The 19,822-nt window shown below is 39.6% G+C and overlaps 1 protein-coding gene across 3 annotated transcripts in view; it reads right to left on the minus strand.

The window, feature by feature from the left end:
- Positions 1-19,822, minus strand: part of LOC129774618 (neuronal acetylcholine receptor subunit alpha-7-like) — a 301,121-nt gene that overhangs the window by 22,892 nt on the left and 258,407 nt on the right. For all 3 annotated transcript variants that reach the window (XM_055778388.1, XM_055778389.1, XM_055778387.1), the window contains 3 exons: positions 2,695-2,889; positions 2,283-2,369; positions 2,105-2,214 (listed from right to left, as the gene is read on the minus strand). In XM_055778388.1, coding sequence (XP_055634363.1) covers positions 2,105-2,214; positions 2,283-2,369; positions 2,695-2,889 — 392 coding nt within the window. The remainder of the gene's footprint in view (positions 1-2,104; positions 2,215-2,282; positions 2,370-2,694; positions 2,890-19,822) is intronic.

Consider the following 19,822-nt stretch of genomic DNA (forward strand, 5'->3'; position numbering starts at 1 on the left):
ACGTATGCCCGACGCATTCCATGGTCACTTCGCTCTAATTTTTGTACCAGTTGGACTTTATATGGATGTAGGTGCAAGTCCAAATGCAAAATTCGCCACAATGATGTGTTAGACAAGCCCAATTGCTGAGCACGCCGTGGAATCGAAACATTCGGGTCATCCTCCACACTGGCAGCAACAGCAGCAATATTTTCGGCCGAACGCACATTACGATGATGCACAGGTTTCACAATATCCGCTACGGATCCAGTTTGTTCGAATTTACGCACTACATTAGCGATTGTGTGCTCTGTAGGCCGTCCATGACGACCAAAATCCGTCCGTAATGCTCGAAAAACATTTTCCGGTTTTTCATCATTTTTATAGTATAATTTAACAGAATTAACACATTGTGCGATGCTAAAACGATCCATATTGTAAAATGGCAGACATTCAACTAAGGATATGACGCTTTGGTTGACAGCTATGTCAAACGGTTGTCAGCGCAGGGCTGTATACTTTCGGAAGCCCGAAATGGAAAACCCTGTATAACCATTTTAAATAAATTCTGCATTCAATCAAATACAAATTCAGGATTTGTTTGAAAAAAGAAATAAAGTCAAGTAGAATATTTTGTAGTGGTATGAATTTTTTTATCTAAGGTTTAGAACATTAACATTGAACACATACACGTGTCAACTTTGAAAAGACATGTCTGACAACGAACTAGGTCAAAATCATTCGTGAACAAAAGGTCATTAGTACATCAGACCCACCAGCCTTCAGTGTTTCTAAAAATAGCAAGGACTGTCTCCACTAAACGCATTATTTAATATTATTTAACGTATAAATACTGCAAGGAAGTTCAATTTGAACCCTTTCAGAAACCCATTCTCACTGCCATCAATTTCGCCAGTCCCGACAAACTCGCCGACGGACTGACGCCGTAGTTTCATTAAAATTTTGCACTTTGAATAATAACTCATGCCCTGCCGGAAAGTGCCCTCCGCTAGGATCCCGCGTCGGTGGCAGAAGTAGCAAAACGAATTATCATAAATTTTCCGTGGGGTTTTAAACATGAATGCCACCAAATCGGGTGGGTAAGAGATTGTGGCTAGTGCCGGGTGGCTGGCAGAGAGTTCGTTCGCCTCATGTGATCCGAAATTTTACGTAATTTGTTTCCCCAAATCTCTTCTCCGACCGAGTGCGTAAATTTTCCCCGAATGTGTGTACGCGCCACAGTCAGCATGAGTGAGTGAGTGGGTGCGTGAATTTGTCTGTGTGTGGTTCGTGGAAAACCACCCCAACAATTCCGGAGAAGATTGATCGAATGGAGTGGCACATATAGCGACGTCACCCCAAACCCCCAAACCCACCCCAAGCTCACACAACACGAGAAGGTAACAACCATCGGCAGCAACAAGCAAGATATCGTTGTGAGCAGAAGTTTTCCCGGGCAAGAATCACCGCTCACGGTTTTCTTTGATGTTTGACGTCATATCCGTCACGCCAACGAATTCAGAGGGATTTTTGGCTTGGGTGCTTTTATTCTATGAGCAAAAGCAGACTGGTGAAATAAAAAAGGTCAAAACACACAGCCATGCCTGAACATCAAATGTGGCCCAATTCGTGTTACTAACAACGATTAGAATTTAACATCGTTGATTTGCATCAGTACTATTCCCACCTACATTTTCCATGAATATAGAGCTCGAAGAACGATTCCCTTAAAGTCAGCCATCCGAGTGATGTGAAGACACTCAGTTTTGCTCTAAATTAAATGCAACACGAACCTGTCGGAAAGAGACCGGGGGTTTTCATCATCATAAAACTGCAATGTAGGATTTCTAGTACAAAGTTAACCCAGACGTGGCTCTTGTCCAATCTTTCCATTCAGACGACGCACATCAGAGCACGAATCGTTTCGGAGCGTTAAATCAATCCCACCCAGCAGAATGTGCTGAACCTGAAAAGACGAACCATTCGCAGGACACTGGCTCGAGGCAAGAGCTCTACATTCACCATAAGTATTCATTAGAATTGTTTCGCCTCGGATGGACAGAAACGGACATCAGACTACCGGATGTGTGACGGTCTCATCGCATTCTCCGGATAGTGTACTCACCCAATCAGACATTTCGTGGGTATCCGCATTTCTATGATGATAATTTAAAATGAGAATTGTCGAAACAACAGATGATGCAACCATAAACATGATGCAGTTAAAATATGTGCCTGTGGACGAAAGTGAAGAAATGCGTTAATTGTTTTTCTCAGCTCTAGCTCTGGAAGGGCCCACCCACCTAAAAGTGGAACAGCATCCGATGTGGCTGGCATTGTTTCCGCCACCATGTTTAAAAATACAGTCAATGATAATAAAATTGTTACACCTGAACGAACCGGGGAAGGCGCGCGCATGCGGACCGGAAATGAGAAAATATAAAAATCTATTAATTCACACACTGATTTTGTAAAATATGGTTTTTAATCGGAAACGGACAAAACGCCGCTCCACACGATTGATCATCCAACACGCTACAGAAAAACGAGTTTTAGAGCATCAGCGGCTACGCTGAATCTACGACGTCTTGAGAAGAGATTCCCAGATTTTGGGAGAAGAAAACATAAACAAACAAACGAACGAACGAAAGTAAGCGAAGTTTTTCAGAGCAAACATTATCCCGTTCATGGTCAGTAGAATGTGTGGGCGCGAACCTAATGATAACTTCTCTCCGGAGTCCGGCGGTAGCGTGAATCCGAGTAGTGCCATCGACGCTATCAGCACGCACGGGACGATCAAATTAAAAAAATAGTACAACGTCCGCCGCCGGATGATGATGGCGAAGGTGATATCGATGTAAGGCTCGGGACAACAGTTGTAGTAGATTTCGTTACGCTTCCCGGGGACACCTGCGAGATGAGAAGGAGGATCAATTAGTTGTTTCTAATATGCAGTCTGGCGTGATACATAAATTAACGCAACCTGGATCCTCGCGGAACGCGTTACGTAATTTGTGCACGACGCCTATGTACAAAAATATACATATGCGGAAGAATTGCTGCGCCAGAGGAGTGGGTTCAAATACTGAGGATTTAATATATTGAGCATTGATACATCCAAACAGTACCGTTTTCAATTATTAAAAGGCATCTCTTAAAATAGCGTTTTCATTCTACTTGATGATGGACAGGATAGAAAAATGCGGAGGGAGGAATCCATTACTTTCCAATAGATAGCGTTGTGAATTCGTGTTATTTTTTTCAGACACAATTCTCGTTCAAATTTTTCAACCACTTGCAAATAACATGTTTCTCCGATACATGGAATTAATGTTTGATACAGAAAATGTGACAGAATTAAGACAGCCCTTCCTCGAGTTTTGCTCTTATCAACACATTCGGCGATTCATTTCTATTCATACAGATAGAAGAAGATAGAGGAGTGCGTTTTATCACACTAAAATTTATTCCTACTTTCGAACAAAGATCAATTGAGGGGCTTAGAATGCAAGGGGTGTAAGTGACTTGATCGATTTCTCTTCGTCAACTTTTTCTTTGATTAATAACTCAACTGCAAAAACGTTCCAATCAGGGTTTGCTACAGAACCCGATAGATGAAGTTCCGATCTGCCTTTCACATTGAAAAATACATCTGGGAATGAGTTTACAGCTAAGTTATGTCCAAAAGAAAGAGTCGATGTAGAGAAATCGATCAAATCATTTACACCCCTTTCATTCTAAGCCTCTCAATTTCGCAAACATCAAATGTACCAACAACTCTTGTCACTACGTAATTGTGGAACATATGGGAATTGAGTTTTCCCATTTTCCTTCAGATTGATCTGAAAATTCTCCATTGTCATGTTTGGAGTATGTTTAGTTAAAATATATGTAATATTTTTGTGGGACCCCCTCTCCATTCCAGAGGTGAGAGGGGTGTCATACCATCATAGAAACATTTCTCGTACCCAGAAACCTTCGCATCCCAAATTTGGCTCCATTTGCTTGATTAGTTCTCGAGTTATGCAGATGTTTGTGTTTCATTCGTATGGCAACCAGTACCGACAAAATTCATGTTCACGACCAGTGCTTGGAAATATCTGTATCACATCAATCTTTTCAGCTGAATATCCGGCCACATCATTATACCATTGCATTCGGGATACCGCCAAACCTCACAGCAAGCCACTCACAGTTGATTCATCCAGTTTTGTTCATTCTGTTTTCCGTTCTGTTCTGCGTTCACGGAATGTGAGCAAAAGAAAATATCCCTAGTTTTGTCATTCATTGACATTAACATACCAGTTCATTCACTATCAGCATCGTTCTCTGACACTGACGAAACGGAAAAATTCGTTGAGGAAGATAAGAAAGTACAGAATGCTCATAATAGTGACAAGAAATTAAATTGTTCAAGCATACAAGATTTCCATCTCAGTTAAATTGCTTTCATTTTACATGGTGAATATGCAATTCCAATTCCACTTGTCAGAAATGCTTCAAAAGAAGAATTCCGATGTAAAAAATACCGTCTTGACCCAAATTTCAAACATTTAATTTGTTTTAAAATTCTAAACACACGAACATAAAATGGTGGTGTCCAAGAAACGACCGCAATGGGAATATTTCGAGCTTCCTTTTGCAAACGGATCAAACTGTGCTATAGGATTAGCGGATGAAATTGCCAACATCCAGCTTTGGCTGACGAAGTTGGCATTCGCTGCTCGGATCGATTCTGCAGATTGCCCCCTCGCCGTCCAAGCCTAAGCAATCCTCAGCTGTGAGCAGTGTCTTAGAATATCAACAAATATTCACGAGAAACGAATACGATTTTGTTCCAGTGTAAATGACTTTCTTTCAGCTTGAAACACACTGCCCTCATTATATTGATGACAATAACAAACGAGTTCATTTTGTTCATATCGCTGTTGCATGAGCAAATTTGCTATAATGAATGAAGGCGACATTGAGTGGGGTTTATAACTTCGCTGTTATTTATACTTTGGGTATCAAAAGCAACAAATTGATATTCATCACATCCGAAACGATATTCGTTCTGGCAGTGAATTTAAGTTCAAAATAAATTTTATTTGGCGAGACGGTAGCAACGGCATATGCAGAATGGATACAACGAGAGGTTTTAGCTACCGTCAAGTCATTTGCGACATCGGGAATTTCATAAGGTATTTCCGATTACGGCATCCGGCAACTACAAAACCCAACCGCACACAGCAGCCTCAGGTTAGAAATTAACAACAGCTGATATTCATTTGGCTGAAATGAAATTCAGTTCTGACGTTTCCGATAATCAAGATGAAAATGACACTGGGTGGAAAAAATAAACATCAAAACATATTGAAGGACAAAAGTTCATTTGCTCATATTCAATGGTTGCCTGGATCTGTCATTTTAATTTTCGTTTGGAATATATAGGTTTTCGATGCAACCTAGCCCGAAAATCTATGCATTTGATCTTAGCGAAGATGATTTTTTCCAACACTGGCTGTGAGTGTGCATGCAAATCTTGCTCTTTTGTTAGCATTTCCGCTTGCGCCACCGATTTGCGTTGCTCTTTCGGAGTAACTTCAAAAACAACTGAATAAGCAAGGCACTGACTCAATGAGAAAATCACACACACATATATTAATATTGAAAATGAACAGTCACAACATTCCTGACAATTCAATGGCAATTAATAAATGTGAATGAATTCTCATGACTCGAGCGTTAAGGAAAGCTCAGAGAGCACAGAATGAATATGAATGAACACCGTTGTAAATTTGTTTAGCGTCGAATGAATGACAGCAGCATCGACAAACAAAATAAACGCGTTACACTGATAAAAATATATTTTCAATGTTACTTGATAAGCTCTATATTTCCAAGCTCTGTTCACAACATTCAAATACGGCGAATTTCATTGTATTGATAATCTACTGCTCAAGTGAGAGTCGATAAATATGAAACAACACTATCAATGAACACGAGTAGGATGAAAATCAACATCAACATGCCATGAAGTTCATTTTTCATTTCATTTCCGTCATGATATTCGAAACGTCGAAATTGAAGATCACTGCGTGTGAGAATCAAAGCATGAAATTCAACGTCAACCAATTGAGAGTAACATCGATTAATGGTAAGGGAAGGCATAAAATTCTTGTTTTTGGTGACTTCGGCATTGAAATGTATAGTATAACTCTTTGACTATGTTTTATGAATCTACTCCCGATTGTCCGGAAACGACATACACCCCCAATCATATGGGTAATAGGTGAAAATAATAGACGAATGGAAAATGAACCTAAGCTTGTTTCTATTTAATGATACTGGCTCTGGATGACCAGCAATGGTAGAAAACCCCTACGATATGTGTATTGGGTGAAATGGCTTCAAAAGCTGAAGGATGGCAATCGGAATATGAATATCTATTTTGGCCCCTCAACAGCTCACCGCCGCGCAACGATCAACACTCAACGAAACCCATAATGTTGCCTATTCCGGTCCTTTATTTTTTTTCTAAATATGGAAATAAAACACGTTCTAAACAAAAATTCACTGCAAGCGATGAAGATCTATTTTGGCTTTCGTGATAATCATCTGAAATTATTGACAGTAAGGAGTGTGCCTGAATGCAGGCTTTTCGAAATTCATTTGTGCTGTTTAAGTTCAATATACTAGGCAAAGTTCACGCGTCTCGACTCTTGTGTTATACTCATTATGACAGATATGATGCTGAGTTTCAACAGAAGAGAATTCATCCGACAGAAAAGTGACACTGATGGCAGCCCACGATCGCACAAATAAAAATCGCATAAACCCGCACAAAAACAGGTTTTACTTTATATAGATTTTCACAGATTCACATGTTTTAAGGGTTTATAAAATCCACCTTCTATTGGTGTCAATGCGCCCCTCATTTGAGATAACTTTTAATCAATCGCCAGATGATTATTTGGTACGTATTCAGACCTTTTCTGGATTATAACACTAACAAATCATTCCATGTCTTAAGTTTGTGGTAGCCAGACGTGATTGTTGCGACTCCGGATATTCGATTGGTCTCGTTAGCTACAAAACCGGACAAGTGTTTTTTTTTCTCCTTCTTTCGTTTGGGGTTTTTTTTCTCACGTCGCGCGTGGTTGTCACCGCGGAACATTGGACAGTGTACAAACCGGCAAATCATTTCAGCAGAGCTGGAAAAGTGATTGGTTTCTGCTGTATCATCGCCATTCGCGTTGACGGCGGAATTGTGTCGACATCTGGATACGACATTAGTTTGTATGAGGCCAACCCTTCTCTATAAGATTAGTCGGCCATAAGGCAGTTTTAAATTACTAAAATTTGTATGAATTTTTTTTCTTGGCGTTATTTACCTACTAGAAGTACGTTGTTCTGACCCTAATTTAAACTAATTTCTATGAATTTTCAGATGTTCTCGCCAAAACTTACCATTATAATATAAAATTATCTTTAGACATAATTTTTGTATGATATTTTTTCACTACTTGCAAGCAAAAGTGATTTTCATTTAAATAGAGTTCTAATTTGGCTTGGGAAAACTAATTTTTATTCATATTTTTTATTTTAAAAGCGTGTTCATTTCTTTTGCAAATCCTTATTGCATGCCTACTCCCCCATTTCGTAATACGAAGCTCAATGCCGTCAACGCGTATTGCTGGCATTATATCGCGCGTGTACACACCAATACCAGTGTGATTGCGCATACCGTGGATAGTGTGGTGAAGTGCCGTTGGCCGACTCATAATCGCAGCTATTCTTTGCGCGAGGAGCCGCCATCCTTTGAGGAGGAGCCGCCATCCTCGTCACACTTACAACTCATTCGCATACAGTGCGATTCAACGACCACCGGCGACTGTGTGTGGTAGTGTGCGACACACATTCAATTGTGCCGAGCGCGATCAACCGATTGGGAAGCAAGCATCGGTTGCCAGTTTATCTGCACTGGTGTACAATTGGGTGAATAAAAATTATTATATTTATTTCTTTTTTTCTATTTTATTTTTTTTATTATTATTTTTAAATACATTAGATTATAAGTACAAATTGTAGAATGTCAGAAGGGGGGTCTCCAAATATGGAGATCTCTGACGATGACTCCCCAATGTTAGTAAAAAATAACAAAAAAGGAACAGCGAAAACACTTAAACGCGTTACTTTAACAGGAGATGTTTCGTCCGGGGACGAGTCAGCTAACTCCACCAAGCCCCCCTCTAAAAAGTCTGCCACTCACTCCTCTCCATCCCCTAGCACTTCCGCCCTTCCTTCGATCCCACCTCCCCTCCCTGTTGTCACCGATCCCACCCAATCCACGTCATCTCCTTCTCATGTTATCACCTCTCCACGTGTCAAGGTCTATCCGGAAGATGCACTTGGAACTGGTCCATGGGTTGTTTTCCTCAGGCCTAAGCCAAACGGAAAAGCGCTTAATGTTATTCAGATCATGAAAGATCTGACAAGATACTCCTCCGTGAAAGAAATTTCAAAAGTTAGACCGACCAAACTGCGTGTTGTCGTGGATAATCGGAAAGAAGCAAACGATATTGTCGTCGACCAGAGATTTACCCTAGAGTATCGTGTCTACGTGCCTTCCCATGACGTAGAAATCTCGGGAGTGATAACCGAAACGGGTCTGACGAGCGAATCAATTATAGAAGGAGATGGTAGATTTAAAAAACTACCTTTGATGAAAGTCAAAATCTTAGAATGCCGACAACTCGGCAAAGTCTCCCAGGAAGGGGAAAACTCTAAATTTACGCCGTCCGACTCGTTTCGAGTAACTTTTGCTGGTTCCGCTCTCCCTGACTACGTTATGGTGGACAAATTGAGGCTGCCAGTGCGACTCTTCGTGCCAAAGCCCATGACTTGTCAAAAATGCAAGTCAGTTGGTCACACTTCAGCTTATTGTGCCAACAAGGAGCGCTGTGCCACTTGCGAAGAGCAACATGTGGGTAAATCTTGCAGTGCGACTGAGCAAAAGTGTCCATATCGCAGAGGAATTCCACATGTGCTCTCGTCTTGTGAAACTTACAAGAGTCACTGGGAGAAACAGAAACGCTCTTTGAAGGAACGCTCGAAGCGTACTTTTGCGGAAATTTTAAAGGGCGCTTCTCCACCGGCCGAACAACAACAAGAACAACCAATCCCCACACACAATGTCTTCTCCACGTTGCCAGTTGACGAAGTAGAAGCGGACACAGCTGAAGAGGGCACACCGTTCATTTTCCAAGGGAATCCCCGGCGCAAAAATGTGTCCACTCCCAAACTTCAACGACAAGTTCCATCGGTGATACCCCCTGTTAGCTTGCCTAAAATATCGAGTGCAGCGGACAAGCAAAATCAGGTTCCTCCTGGCTTCCGTGGGAATAGTTCACCTTCGAACGACCCAGCACTCGAGGGGACATCAAAAACCCCAACTGTCCCTGTTTCGCCGTCAAGCTCAACTTCCCAATCGGGATTTATAAAGTTGTCTGACCTTTTGGATCAAATCTTCACGTGTTTTAATGTTTCCGACTCCATCAGAACCATTGTCATCTCAATGCTTCCAGTATTAAAGACAATTTTACAGCAATTGATGCAAACATGGCCCCTTCTTGCAATGATTATCTCTCTTGATGTCTAATTCAAATAGAGAGGTCGGAGATATCACTGTTTTACAGTGGAATTGTCGTAGTCTTATCCCTAAATTGGATGCATTCAAATTTTTAATTCATAAGTTTAATTGTGATGTTTTTGCTCTGTCCGAAACTTGGCTTTCTTCGCGAGATGATCTCTCTTTCCACGATTTTAATATTATACGCTTGGACCGTGATGACAGATACGGAGGGGTGCTATTGGGGATCAATAAGTGCCACTCATTTTTTCGAATTGACCTTCCACCTATTGGAGGGATCGAAGCTGTTGCTTGTCATGCAAACATTAAAGGCAAAGACCTCTGTATTGTCAGCTTGTATTGGCCTCCGAGAGCTGCGGTTAGCCGCAAACAACTTGATGACATGTGCTCACTCCTTCCTGAGCCACGATTGATCTTGGAAGACTTCAACTCTCACGGAACTGCCTGGGGGGAACAGTACGACGACAATCGTTCATCGTTGATCTATGACCTTTGTAACAGCTTCAATATGACCGTTTTGAATACTGGGGAAACAACACGTGTACCTAAACCTCCTGCTAACCCAAGTGCTCTTGACCTCTCGCTTTGCTCGAATTCACTATCGTTAGATTGCAAGTGGAATGTAATCCAGGACCCCAACGGTAGTGATCATTTGCCAATCAAAACTTCCATCACCACTGGGTCGAGTTCTTCTGAATCTATAAACATGGCATATGACCTCACAAGACACATTGACTGGAAAAAATATGCGGACGCGATTACTCTAGCCATCAATTGGTTTACCTCCATTGGAGGAGTATAACTTCCTTTCTCGTTTGATATATGACAGCGCGGTTCGCGCTCAAACGAAACCCATCCCAGGTTCCACTATTCGTCGAAGGCCTCCCAATCCATGGTGGGATAGCCAATGTTCCAAGCTTTATCAGGATAAATCAAATGCATTTAAAGCTTTTCGAAAACGTGGAACCCCTGAAAATTTTCAAACGTATTTAGCCCTTGAGAATCAGTTCAAAAATTTGATCAAAGGGAAAAAACGTGCTAATTGGCGAAATTTCGTGGGAGGTTTGTCACGAGAAACGTCAATGAAAAAATTATGGAAAGTGGCTCGAAACATGAGAAATCGCTCTTCAACGAATGAAAGCGAGGAATATTCACATCGATGGATTTTGAATTTTGCACGGAAGGTTTGTCCCGATTCCGTTCCCGTACAAAAAATTGTTCGAGATATTTCACAAGATAGGTGCGATCTTGATTCCGAGTTTTCGATGGTAGAATTCTCTCTTGCTCTCCTTTCATGTAACAATTCTGCTCCGGGATCGGATAGAATTAAGTTCAACTTGCTGAAAAACCTCCCTGATGTGGCGAAACATCGCTTGTTGAATTTATTCAATCGGTTCCTGGAGCATAATATTGTTCCAGATGATTGGAGACAAGTACGAGTTATAGCTATTCAAAAACCCGGAAAACCCGCGTCCGACTTCAATTCGTACCGCCCAATAGCAATGCTGTCTTGTATACGGAAATTGTTGGAGAAAATGATCTTGTTTCGCCTTGATCGATGGGTTGAAACGAATGGCCTACTCTCAGATACACAATATGGGTTCCGCAGGGGCAAGGGGACGAATGATTGTCTTGCGTTGCTTTCTTCAGAAATTCAAATGGCTTACGCCGAAAAAAAACAAATGGCTTCAGTATTCTTGGACATAAAGGGGGCCTTTGATTCAGTTTCAATAGAGGTTTTGTCAGACAAATTACACTCTCGGGGTCTGCCGCCTCTATTGAATAATATGTTATATAACTTGCTTTGTGAGAAACATTTGAACTTTTCTCACGGAGATTCGGCAGTAAGTCGGGTCTCTTACATGGGCCTCCCCCAGGGCTCATGTTTAAGCCCCCTTTTGTACAACTTCTATGTAAGCGACATCGACAATTGCCTTACACAAAATTGCAGCCTAAGACAACTTGCAGATGATGGAGTGGTGTCTGTCGTAGGATCTAACGAATCCGACCTGCAAGGACCCTTACAAGATACTTTGAACAATTTTTCAACCTGGGCCATTGGGCTAGGGATCGAATTCTCCACGGAGAAAACAGAGATGGTGGTTTTTTCTAGGAAGCATAGACCAGCAAAACCAAAGCTTCAACTTTTGAGTAAACCGATCACTCATGCTATGTCATTCAAGTATCTTGGGGTCTGGTTCGACTCCAAATGTACTTGGGGGGCCCATATTAGGTAGCTGAGTAAAAAAGCCAACAAAGAATAAACTTTCTCCGTACAATTACCGGCACCTGGTGGGGAGCCCATCCCGAAGATCTTATAATGTTGTATCGAACAACTATTCTCTCAGTGATGGAGTATGGCAGTTTCTGTTTTCAATTAGCTGCCAAAACACACCTCATTAAACTCGAGCGAATTCAGTATCTTTGTCTCCGTATCGCGTTGGGATGTATGCCCTCAACGCATACCATGAGTCTCGAGGTTTTGGCAGGCCTACTCCCACTAAAAGATCGCTTCAATTTATTATCTCTTCGGTTCCTCATCCGGTGTAAGGTTATGAACCCATTGGTGATCGGAAATTTTGAGCAGCTAAATTTTCACCTCGGATTCATGAGTTCATATCATGAATTCATCTCCATGCAGGTTGATCCTTCTTCGTATATTCCCAACCGTGTTTGTTTCCCTGACTACATCAATTCCTCTGTGCATTTTGATCTGTCCATGAAGCAAGATATCCATGGATATTCAGATTACCAACGATCGAGGATCGCTCCAACGATCTTCGATGAAAAGTATGGGGGTATCAATTGTGATAATATGTACTTTACTGATGGGTCCACTATAAACGAGTCCACAGGATTTGGAGTGTTCAACGAATTTTTTAGCACCTCACACAGTCTTCAGAATCCTTGCTCAGTGTATATTGCTGAATTGGCAGCAATTCATTGGGCGCTGGACAGCGTCGCCTCACGACCTGTTGAACACTATTACATTGTAACGGATAGTCTTAGCTCTGTCGAAGCTATCCGTTCAGTGAGGCCGGAAAAGCACTCGCCGTACTTCCTTGAGAGAATACGAGAAATTTTGAGTGCTTTATCCAGACGCTGTTATGTCATTACCTTTGTCTGGGTCCCTTCACATTGCTCAATTTCGGGTAATGAGAGGGCTGACTCATTAGCAAAGGTAGGTGCGATTGAGGGCGATATTTATCAGCGTCAAATCGCCTTCAATGAATTTTATTCTTTAGTCCGTAAAAATACCATCGCTAATTGGCAACGCAAATGGAATGAAGATGAATTAGGCCGGTGGTTTCACTCAATTTCCCCTAAGGTTAGCCTCAAACCGTGGTTCAAAAGTCTGGACTTGAGTCGGGACTTTATTCGCACCTTCTCCCGACTCATGTCCAATCACTGTTCGTTAGATGCGCTACTCTTTCGTTTCAATCTTGCCTGTAGCAATCTCTGTGTTTGTGGCCAAGGTTACCACGACATCGAGCACGTTGTTTGGTCGTGCGAGGTGTATCTTGTTGCCAGATCGAATTTAGAAAACTCCCTCCAGACCCGAGGTAGACAGCCCAATGTACCGGTGAGAGATGTGTTGGCTCGGTTAGACCTTGATTACATGTCCCTAATATATGTTTTCCTTAAAACTATCGATCTTCGTGTGTGATTGTCCGTACACCCTTATCCTCTCCTTTTTTTTCCTTCGCAAGCGACTGTTTCCCTTCTGACTAACTATAGAATAAGCTGAAATGTATATACATAATAGATATAATAATAGATTTAAGAATTGAGTATGATGAGCGTGAGTGTGAATGCGAGTGTGAACATTGTACAATATCCTTATATCCCCTCCTTTTCCAAAAGAAACTATGTCACCCTTCTAATCTCGAGTCGACCGCGAGTAATCGGTTTCCTACTTTATTAACCCTAGATTTAAGTAAACATGTTGATGTATACTAATAAAAGTATAGCTAAGAGTTCGGCTCCTTTAAACCTATGTAACTGAGCCTGTAAAAATAAATGACTTAAATAAAAAAAAGAAAAACACTTACAAATATTATGAACATCATGCTTGCACACCATTTGTATCACATTTATATAAATCATGTTATTAATGCATCTCGATGACCTCAATTCTGATCACGGTTTGTCCGATGCACTGATGTTAGTTTGTCCGCATGATTACTATGGAAACCGCTTGGCGCGCTGCATTTTGTTTATGGTGTTCCTCGTGCGTAGCAGAAATAAAGTTTCTCTGTGTCAAATGCTTCTTCTTGGATGACACCTACGTTCCCAGCGGAACTTTTGCCTTCTCAGCTTAGGTACTACTTGCGTTATTTTTATTAGTAGTACTTTGTTGAGATTTCTATGTCTGATAACACGTCTTGAATGTATTCTGAAGTGGCAAGCTCTGGGATACGCGTGACCATAGTACAAATCGGAAGAAATTTATTTGACGAAAAATTCCCCCGACCCGAACGGGAATCGAACCCGAACCCCCGGCGTGATAATGTGGAACGCTAATCACTCGGCCACGGGAGCACTATCATATGTTGTTCACCCTTAAAAATGCTCCATAAAAGGCAATATTCTGAAGAAAGTCTGAATTATGAATGGATCAATAAGATCCAAGCAATGAAAAATGCAACATCTGCTTGAAAATTCTAATCTTTTCATTCAAAAATAGAGATTTCTAAAACCGGACAAACCATGATCAGAAGTGAATGACCCATGATAATACCTCTGCTTGAAGTAAATCGTTAACAAACATAAAAAAATGAGTCTCGTCTTGATAATATGTGATTTTCAAGAAGCGAAATCGATCTGCATTTATCATCTGCTTGTAAACATTTTAAATTGGATAAACCAACATCATTTACCATACTATATGAATTTTACGGTTCCATTTCGTTAAGAATAAAAACGCAGTTCATGGCTGAAAATATTAGTTGTGTTCGTGGTCCTGATAAAAGTTTGGAACATGAGGAACATGAGAAATATCGGTATTTTTAGCAGCAGAAATCTCAGGTTTATACAGGTCGGACTCGATTATCCGGGATTTGATTATCCGGAATTTTAGACTCGATTATTCGGAGTATTTTTTTTTTTTTGATTTTCGGAAATTTTGAATACTTTGTATAATAATTCCATATTGAATAGCTAATATGGGTATCAAATGAAAGGGCTTGACTAGTAGAACACAGTTATTTATTAAAATTGTAAACCCAAAATGGCCGCCATCACAAGATATATATATTTTTTTCACAGCCCCATCAATATGGGTATTAAATGAAAGGGCTTGACTGGTAGAACACAGTAGATCATGAAAAATCCAAATCCAAGATGACCGCAGTTCCCAAATAAACAATTACTTTTCAATGGTTCCATTCAGCTTGCCCTGTTTGTATGTATGTTTGAGTGTTTTGTAGGGTTATCCCACATTAATAAAAAAATGACCCCGTTCCTGTTGAATGGTTGATCTGAAATTTGGAACATACATTTAATTCTACTGTCATTATAAAACTGCGTATTCCATGATCTTGAGAAATTCAATTTGGCCGCCGCAAAAAAATGGCTGAATGGCTTGATTTGGAGAATACACTACATTATGAACAACATAAATTCGAAAAGGTCGCCGTCATAAAATGTATGTATTTTTTGCAATCCCCTCAATATTGGTATCAAATAAAATGATTTGACTAATAGAATACAGTATATCATCAAAATATTCCGAAGAAAGTTAGGTAAGAAATAAAAAAAAATAAATTTATAATTAGTTTTAATGTAGAGAAGTATACTAACCATACAGATAATTTACTAAAAACTAGAAAAGTTAAACTAGTTAAACGGTTGAATGTACTAAAAGCTAGAAAATAGTTAGACAAAAAGCAGTTAGTAGTTATCACATCCTTTCCTTCATTAATCTAGGGCAATGATGAGACTAAAGTTAAATCGTGGGGTATATGTTGAAACAACTGACTGAGGATAATGGAAATCCAACGTTTATTTCGTACCTAATTTTCTTCGGAATATTTTCATGATGTACTATTAGTCAAATCATTTCATTTGATACCGATATTGAGGGGATTGCAAAAAATACATAGTCGACCATTTTGTGGCGGCGACCTTTTTGAATATATGTTGTTTATTTAGTTTCGTGTTCTCCAAGTCAAATCATTCGGCCATTTTTACGAAGGCCAAATTGAATTTTTCAAGATCATGGAATACGCAGCTTTATAATGACAGTTGAATTAAATTTATGTTCCGAATTTCAAATCAATCAGTCAACAGGAACGGGATAAATTTTCTATTAATGTGGGGCAATCCTACAAACATTCAAACATACATAGAATCAGGTCAAACTGAATGAAACTATTTAAAGAGTAATTAGTTGTTCGAGGACTGCGGCAATCTTTCTATTTCTTTTTTTTTTCTATATCTTGAAATAACCGACATAGCGCCTTTTTTCTAAGTTACGTTAGGGTCACCATGAAAAAACTGTTTTTTTCTCTCTAACTTTTATATTTCAAATTCTACATACAAACTAGTCTCGGAAGACTTTTAGAGCTTACTAATACAAATATTTTGCGATGCAGAACTTGTCAATATCTCAACTTCACTCAAAGTTATCGATATTTCTTCCCAAAAAATACGCTCTCTTCAATTGTTTGTCAATCTTCTTGGGGCAAACATAAACTAAGTTTATTGACGGCATTTGAAAGAACATATTTCAATCTACATGATGTGTGATTTTCAACACTATGTTATTTTTTTGTGTTTGAGTAAATTAAAATTGAAATCATGAGTTTTTGGGTAAAAAAATCAATAACCTTAAGTAGGATTAAGATATTGACAAGTTCTGGAATAATTGAAAATGTTGAAATTGATAAGCTCTAAAAGTCGTACGAAGACAGTTTTGTTGTAGAATTTGAAATATAAAAATTAAAGCAAAAAACCCGTTTTTCATTGTCACTCTAATGCAACTTAGAAAAAAGTGCTAAATTGATTATATTAAAAGATAAAAATGCTTTGTTCTACAAAGTTGTTTGAAATGATTGGTGATACAGCATTGTTGAACTTTGTTTATCTCTATCTATAAAGATAAGAAAGTAAGATTTTTTATTTCATCGACAATTTTGGTCACCCTATTTTTGATAACATAAAAATGAGCGCTCTATCATATGTAACAACTTTGTTGAAGACAGTTTTTGTCTAAAGAACAAATATCTCGCACAAAGTTGTTTTGGCGCTTTCTATCTTAGTTGCATTAGGGTAACCATGAAAAAACGGTTTTTGTTGCTTTAACTTTTATATTTCAAATTCAACATCAAAACTGTCTTCATACGACATTGTCAATACCAACATTTTGCGATGCAGAGCTTGTCAATATCTTAATCCTACTTAAAGTTATTGGTGTTTTTTTCCCAAAAATTCATGATTTCAATTTTAATTTACTCAAACACAAAAAATAACGTTTTAAGTTTTGAAAATTATATAGAGTGGAATTGGTTCTTTCAAATTCCGTCAACAAACATTTTTTTATGTTTGCCCCAGAAAGAATGACAAACAAATGAAAAGAGCTTGTTTTTTGGGAAAAAATATCAATAACTTTGAGTGAAGTTGAGGTATTGACAAGTTCCGCATCGCAAAATGTTTATATTAGTAAGTTCTGAAAGTCCTCCGTAGACAGTTTGTATGTAGAATTTGACATATAAAAGTAAGAGCAAAAAAAACAGTTTTTTTCATGGTGACCCTAACATATCTTAGAAAAAAAGGCGCTATATCGATTATCCAATTCACCTTTAGGTACTGTGCATGTATTCGAGATCGATCAAGCTAGTTAGCAAGTCAACTGGGTTGGGCTTTGCTTTCAATCTTCGTTACAGATGAAATCATCGATCGGCATTCCACGAGAGACCGTATCGTGCATATGCAAAACTCTGCACTATGCACATCCGAGACTGCATTCGAGACAGGAATTTCGCATATGCTTGGTGGCTATCGGATCCAGTGCAAGCATGCCGCAGGATTCGACTCGAAATACGATGTCGATATGTCTACATCAATGGACACCTTCAAACGCCGGTGTAGATGTGCTTTTAAGACAGCTCCTATCGGGCGATAGATAGTTCAAAAACTCGTAAAAACGTAAAAACTTGCTTCATACGGTGATATAGATGCGTCGGAAAATGTGTGAAGTTCCCCACTTGCCTCTGGGAGAAATGCGTTATCTCTGTCGACTCTGTAAACTGTGACCTTCGGTAGCTCGTGCAGGAACTGACCGGCCCATCCCATTTTTTAAAATTAAAAACCCCGATTTCCGGTGATTTTTCGGTTTTTAAAAAACTTCAATTTTAACGTCTACGACACTAGAAAATTAACTGCAATTGAGCTATTTTTTTGCATTGGGTTTATCGTGTAAATCAACATTTCGCACAACGTTACATATGAAAAATCTAGATGATCATTTTCATTGGCACCCTGAACCATACTTTTTGCTTCGTATTCCAAAAAAACCAGAGTCCCAGAGTGTTGATTTTTAACATTTTTTTTTCGAAATGACAGTAGATCATGCGCTTTTAGACATTTCGCATCAAATTTTTTTTGGAAAACGCCATTTTCATCATTTGGGTGATTTTTTGATTTTCAAAAACAAACTCACTTGGCCGCTTTGCGCCACTCTCCCTTAAGTCCGATGGAGCTGAAATTTTACATAGGGTGTTTTTTTTTCGAGGTGGTAAACATTTTCTATGGGGTAACTTTTTGAAAGTCGAGATGACCATTTTCATTGGCACCCCAATACACACACACTCCACACCGAAAAACTCACGAGAACGAAAGTTACGAATGGTTCATTTCGAGAGTACGCATAGCATTTTATTGTTTGGTACAGTTTACGATGAAGTGTTCCTCTAATTTACTTCGAACTTTAATCGATCGACTAATAAAACAGCTGAACGTATCAATATGAAACGCTCACAGGAGTTTAGAAGATACACTGGGCTAAACATTTACCTGCTAGCATTAAAACTTACTGTAAAAAAATCAAATAATAATAAATAAAATCACGAACATGTTAAAGTATCCCCGTTTCTAATATAAATCAATGATATCGAGAGTTATTCGCTATGTCGAAACCCCAAGTTCCACTGTCTCTCTGAGTAATCCTTTCGATCGATAATTGAATTTGGCAGCGGTCATGTCAGAAGTAACGGAATACTTAATCTTTCCTCTAGCGCTGTTCCGATATAGCAGACGACGAATAAAATACATTAGTGAAATTCGAATCCAGCAGTGACCAATCCCATTCGACTCGAAAATGCACATTTTTCACCCAGACCGTAGCCGGAAGGAGGAAAACGACGGACGGCGTGGCACGGTTTGTAACGTGACGTTCCGTTTAAAATCTAGCTACCAACTGTTCCTGACAGTTTCACCGGATAGGGAAATAAAAGTTGATGGATTCGGACAAATGAAACCACAATTTAATTTAGAATACGTTCAACGAATTCTGTTTGGGAATTTGATATGTGGTCGGAATGGCGAAAAAAAGCTTCTCTCAATGTTGCTGGAGTATATTCAATTAACCTTTCATTTTGTTGTATGAAAATAGATTAAAACGATTTAAAAAGAGGTTACTTTATTTTTCGAATGTTCTCTCGTATTTTTGAAGTCTGCTACTTATTTTCCAATAGCTCTTCAATTCAAATGTGAAAACAACGTTCAAAATACATCTCATTTTGCCAGAATATACATAAAACCTAGTGCAAATTTTAATTGTATTATCGCGTACAGCGCACTGATTTTGGCAATCGTTCTGTCTGTCTGAAGGCTTCCGCAGGTGTAATAAAATTGATAGCAGTTGCCCCCGTATAACATCCAGCTCAAATCTCCTCCCGCCGCACGAGACCCGTGGAACACCACACGGTAACTTCTACCGTTTCACGTTCCGTGGATCCAACACAGCAACGGAGACACCGGGCGTAATCTCGTTTAATGATCCCACGTCGCCATAAATAACGTTGAAACTACTGAAACCCACCCAGGTAGGCAGCACAACCCCGACAGTATCCACATCCGGTGGATTCATCGAAAATGTAAACAGCACTATAAATGGAAAATATTATTCCACCCTCTAGGAAGGTCTGTCTCGCCACTCTCTCTGCTGCGCTGCGCTACACCAAGCGGAAGCAAGACTCTGCCCTCTGC

The sequence above is a fragment of the Toxorhynchites rutilus genome, chromosome 3, assembly GCF_029784135.1.
Source record: "Toxorhynchites rutilus septentrionalis strain SRP chromosome 3, ASM2978413v1, whole genome shotgun sequence".
Classification (NCBI taxonomy): Eukaryota; Metazoa; Arthropoda; class Insecta; order Diptera; family Culicidae; genus Toxorhynchites; species Toxorhynchites rutilus.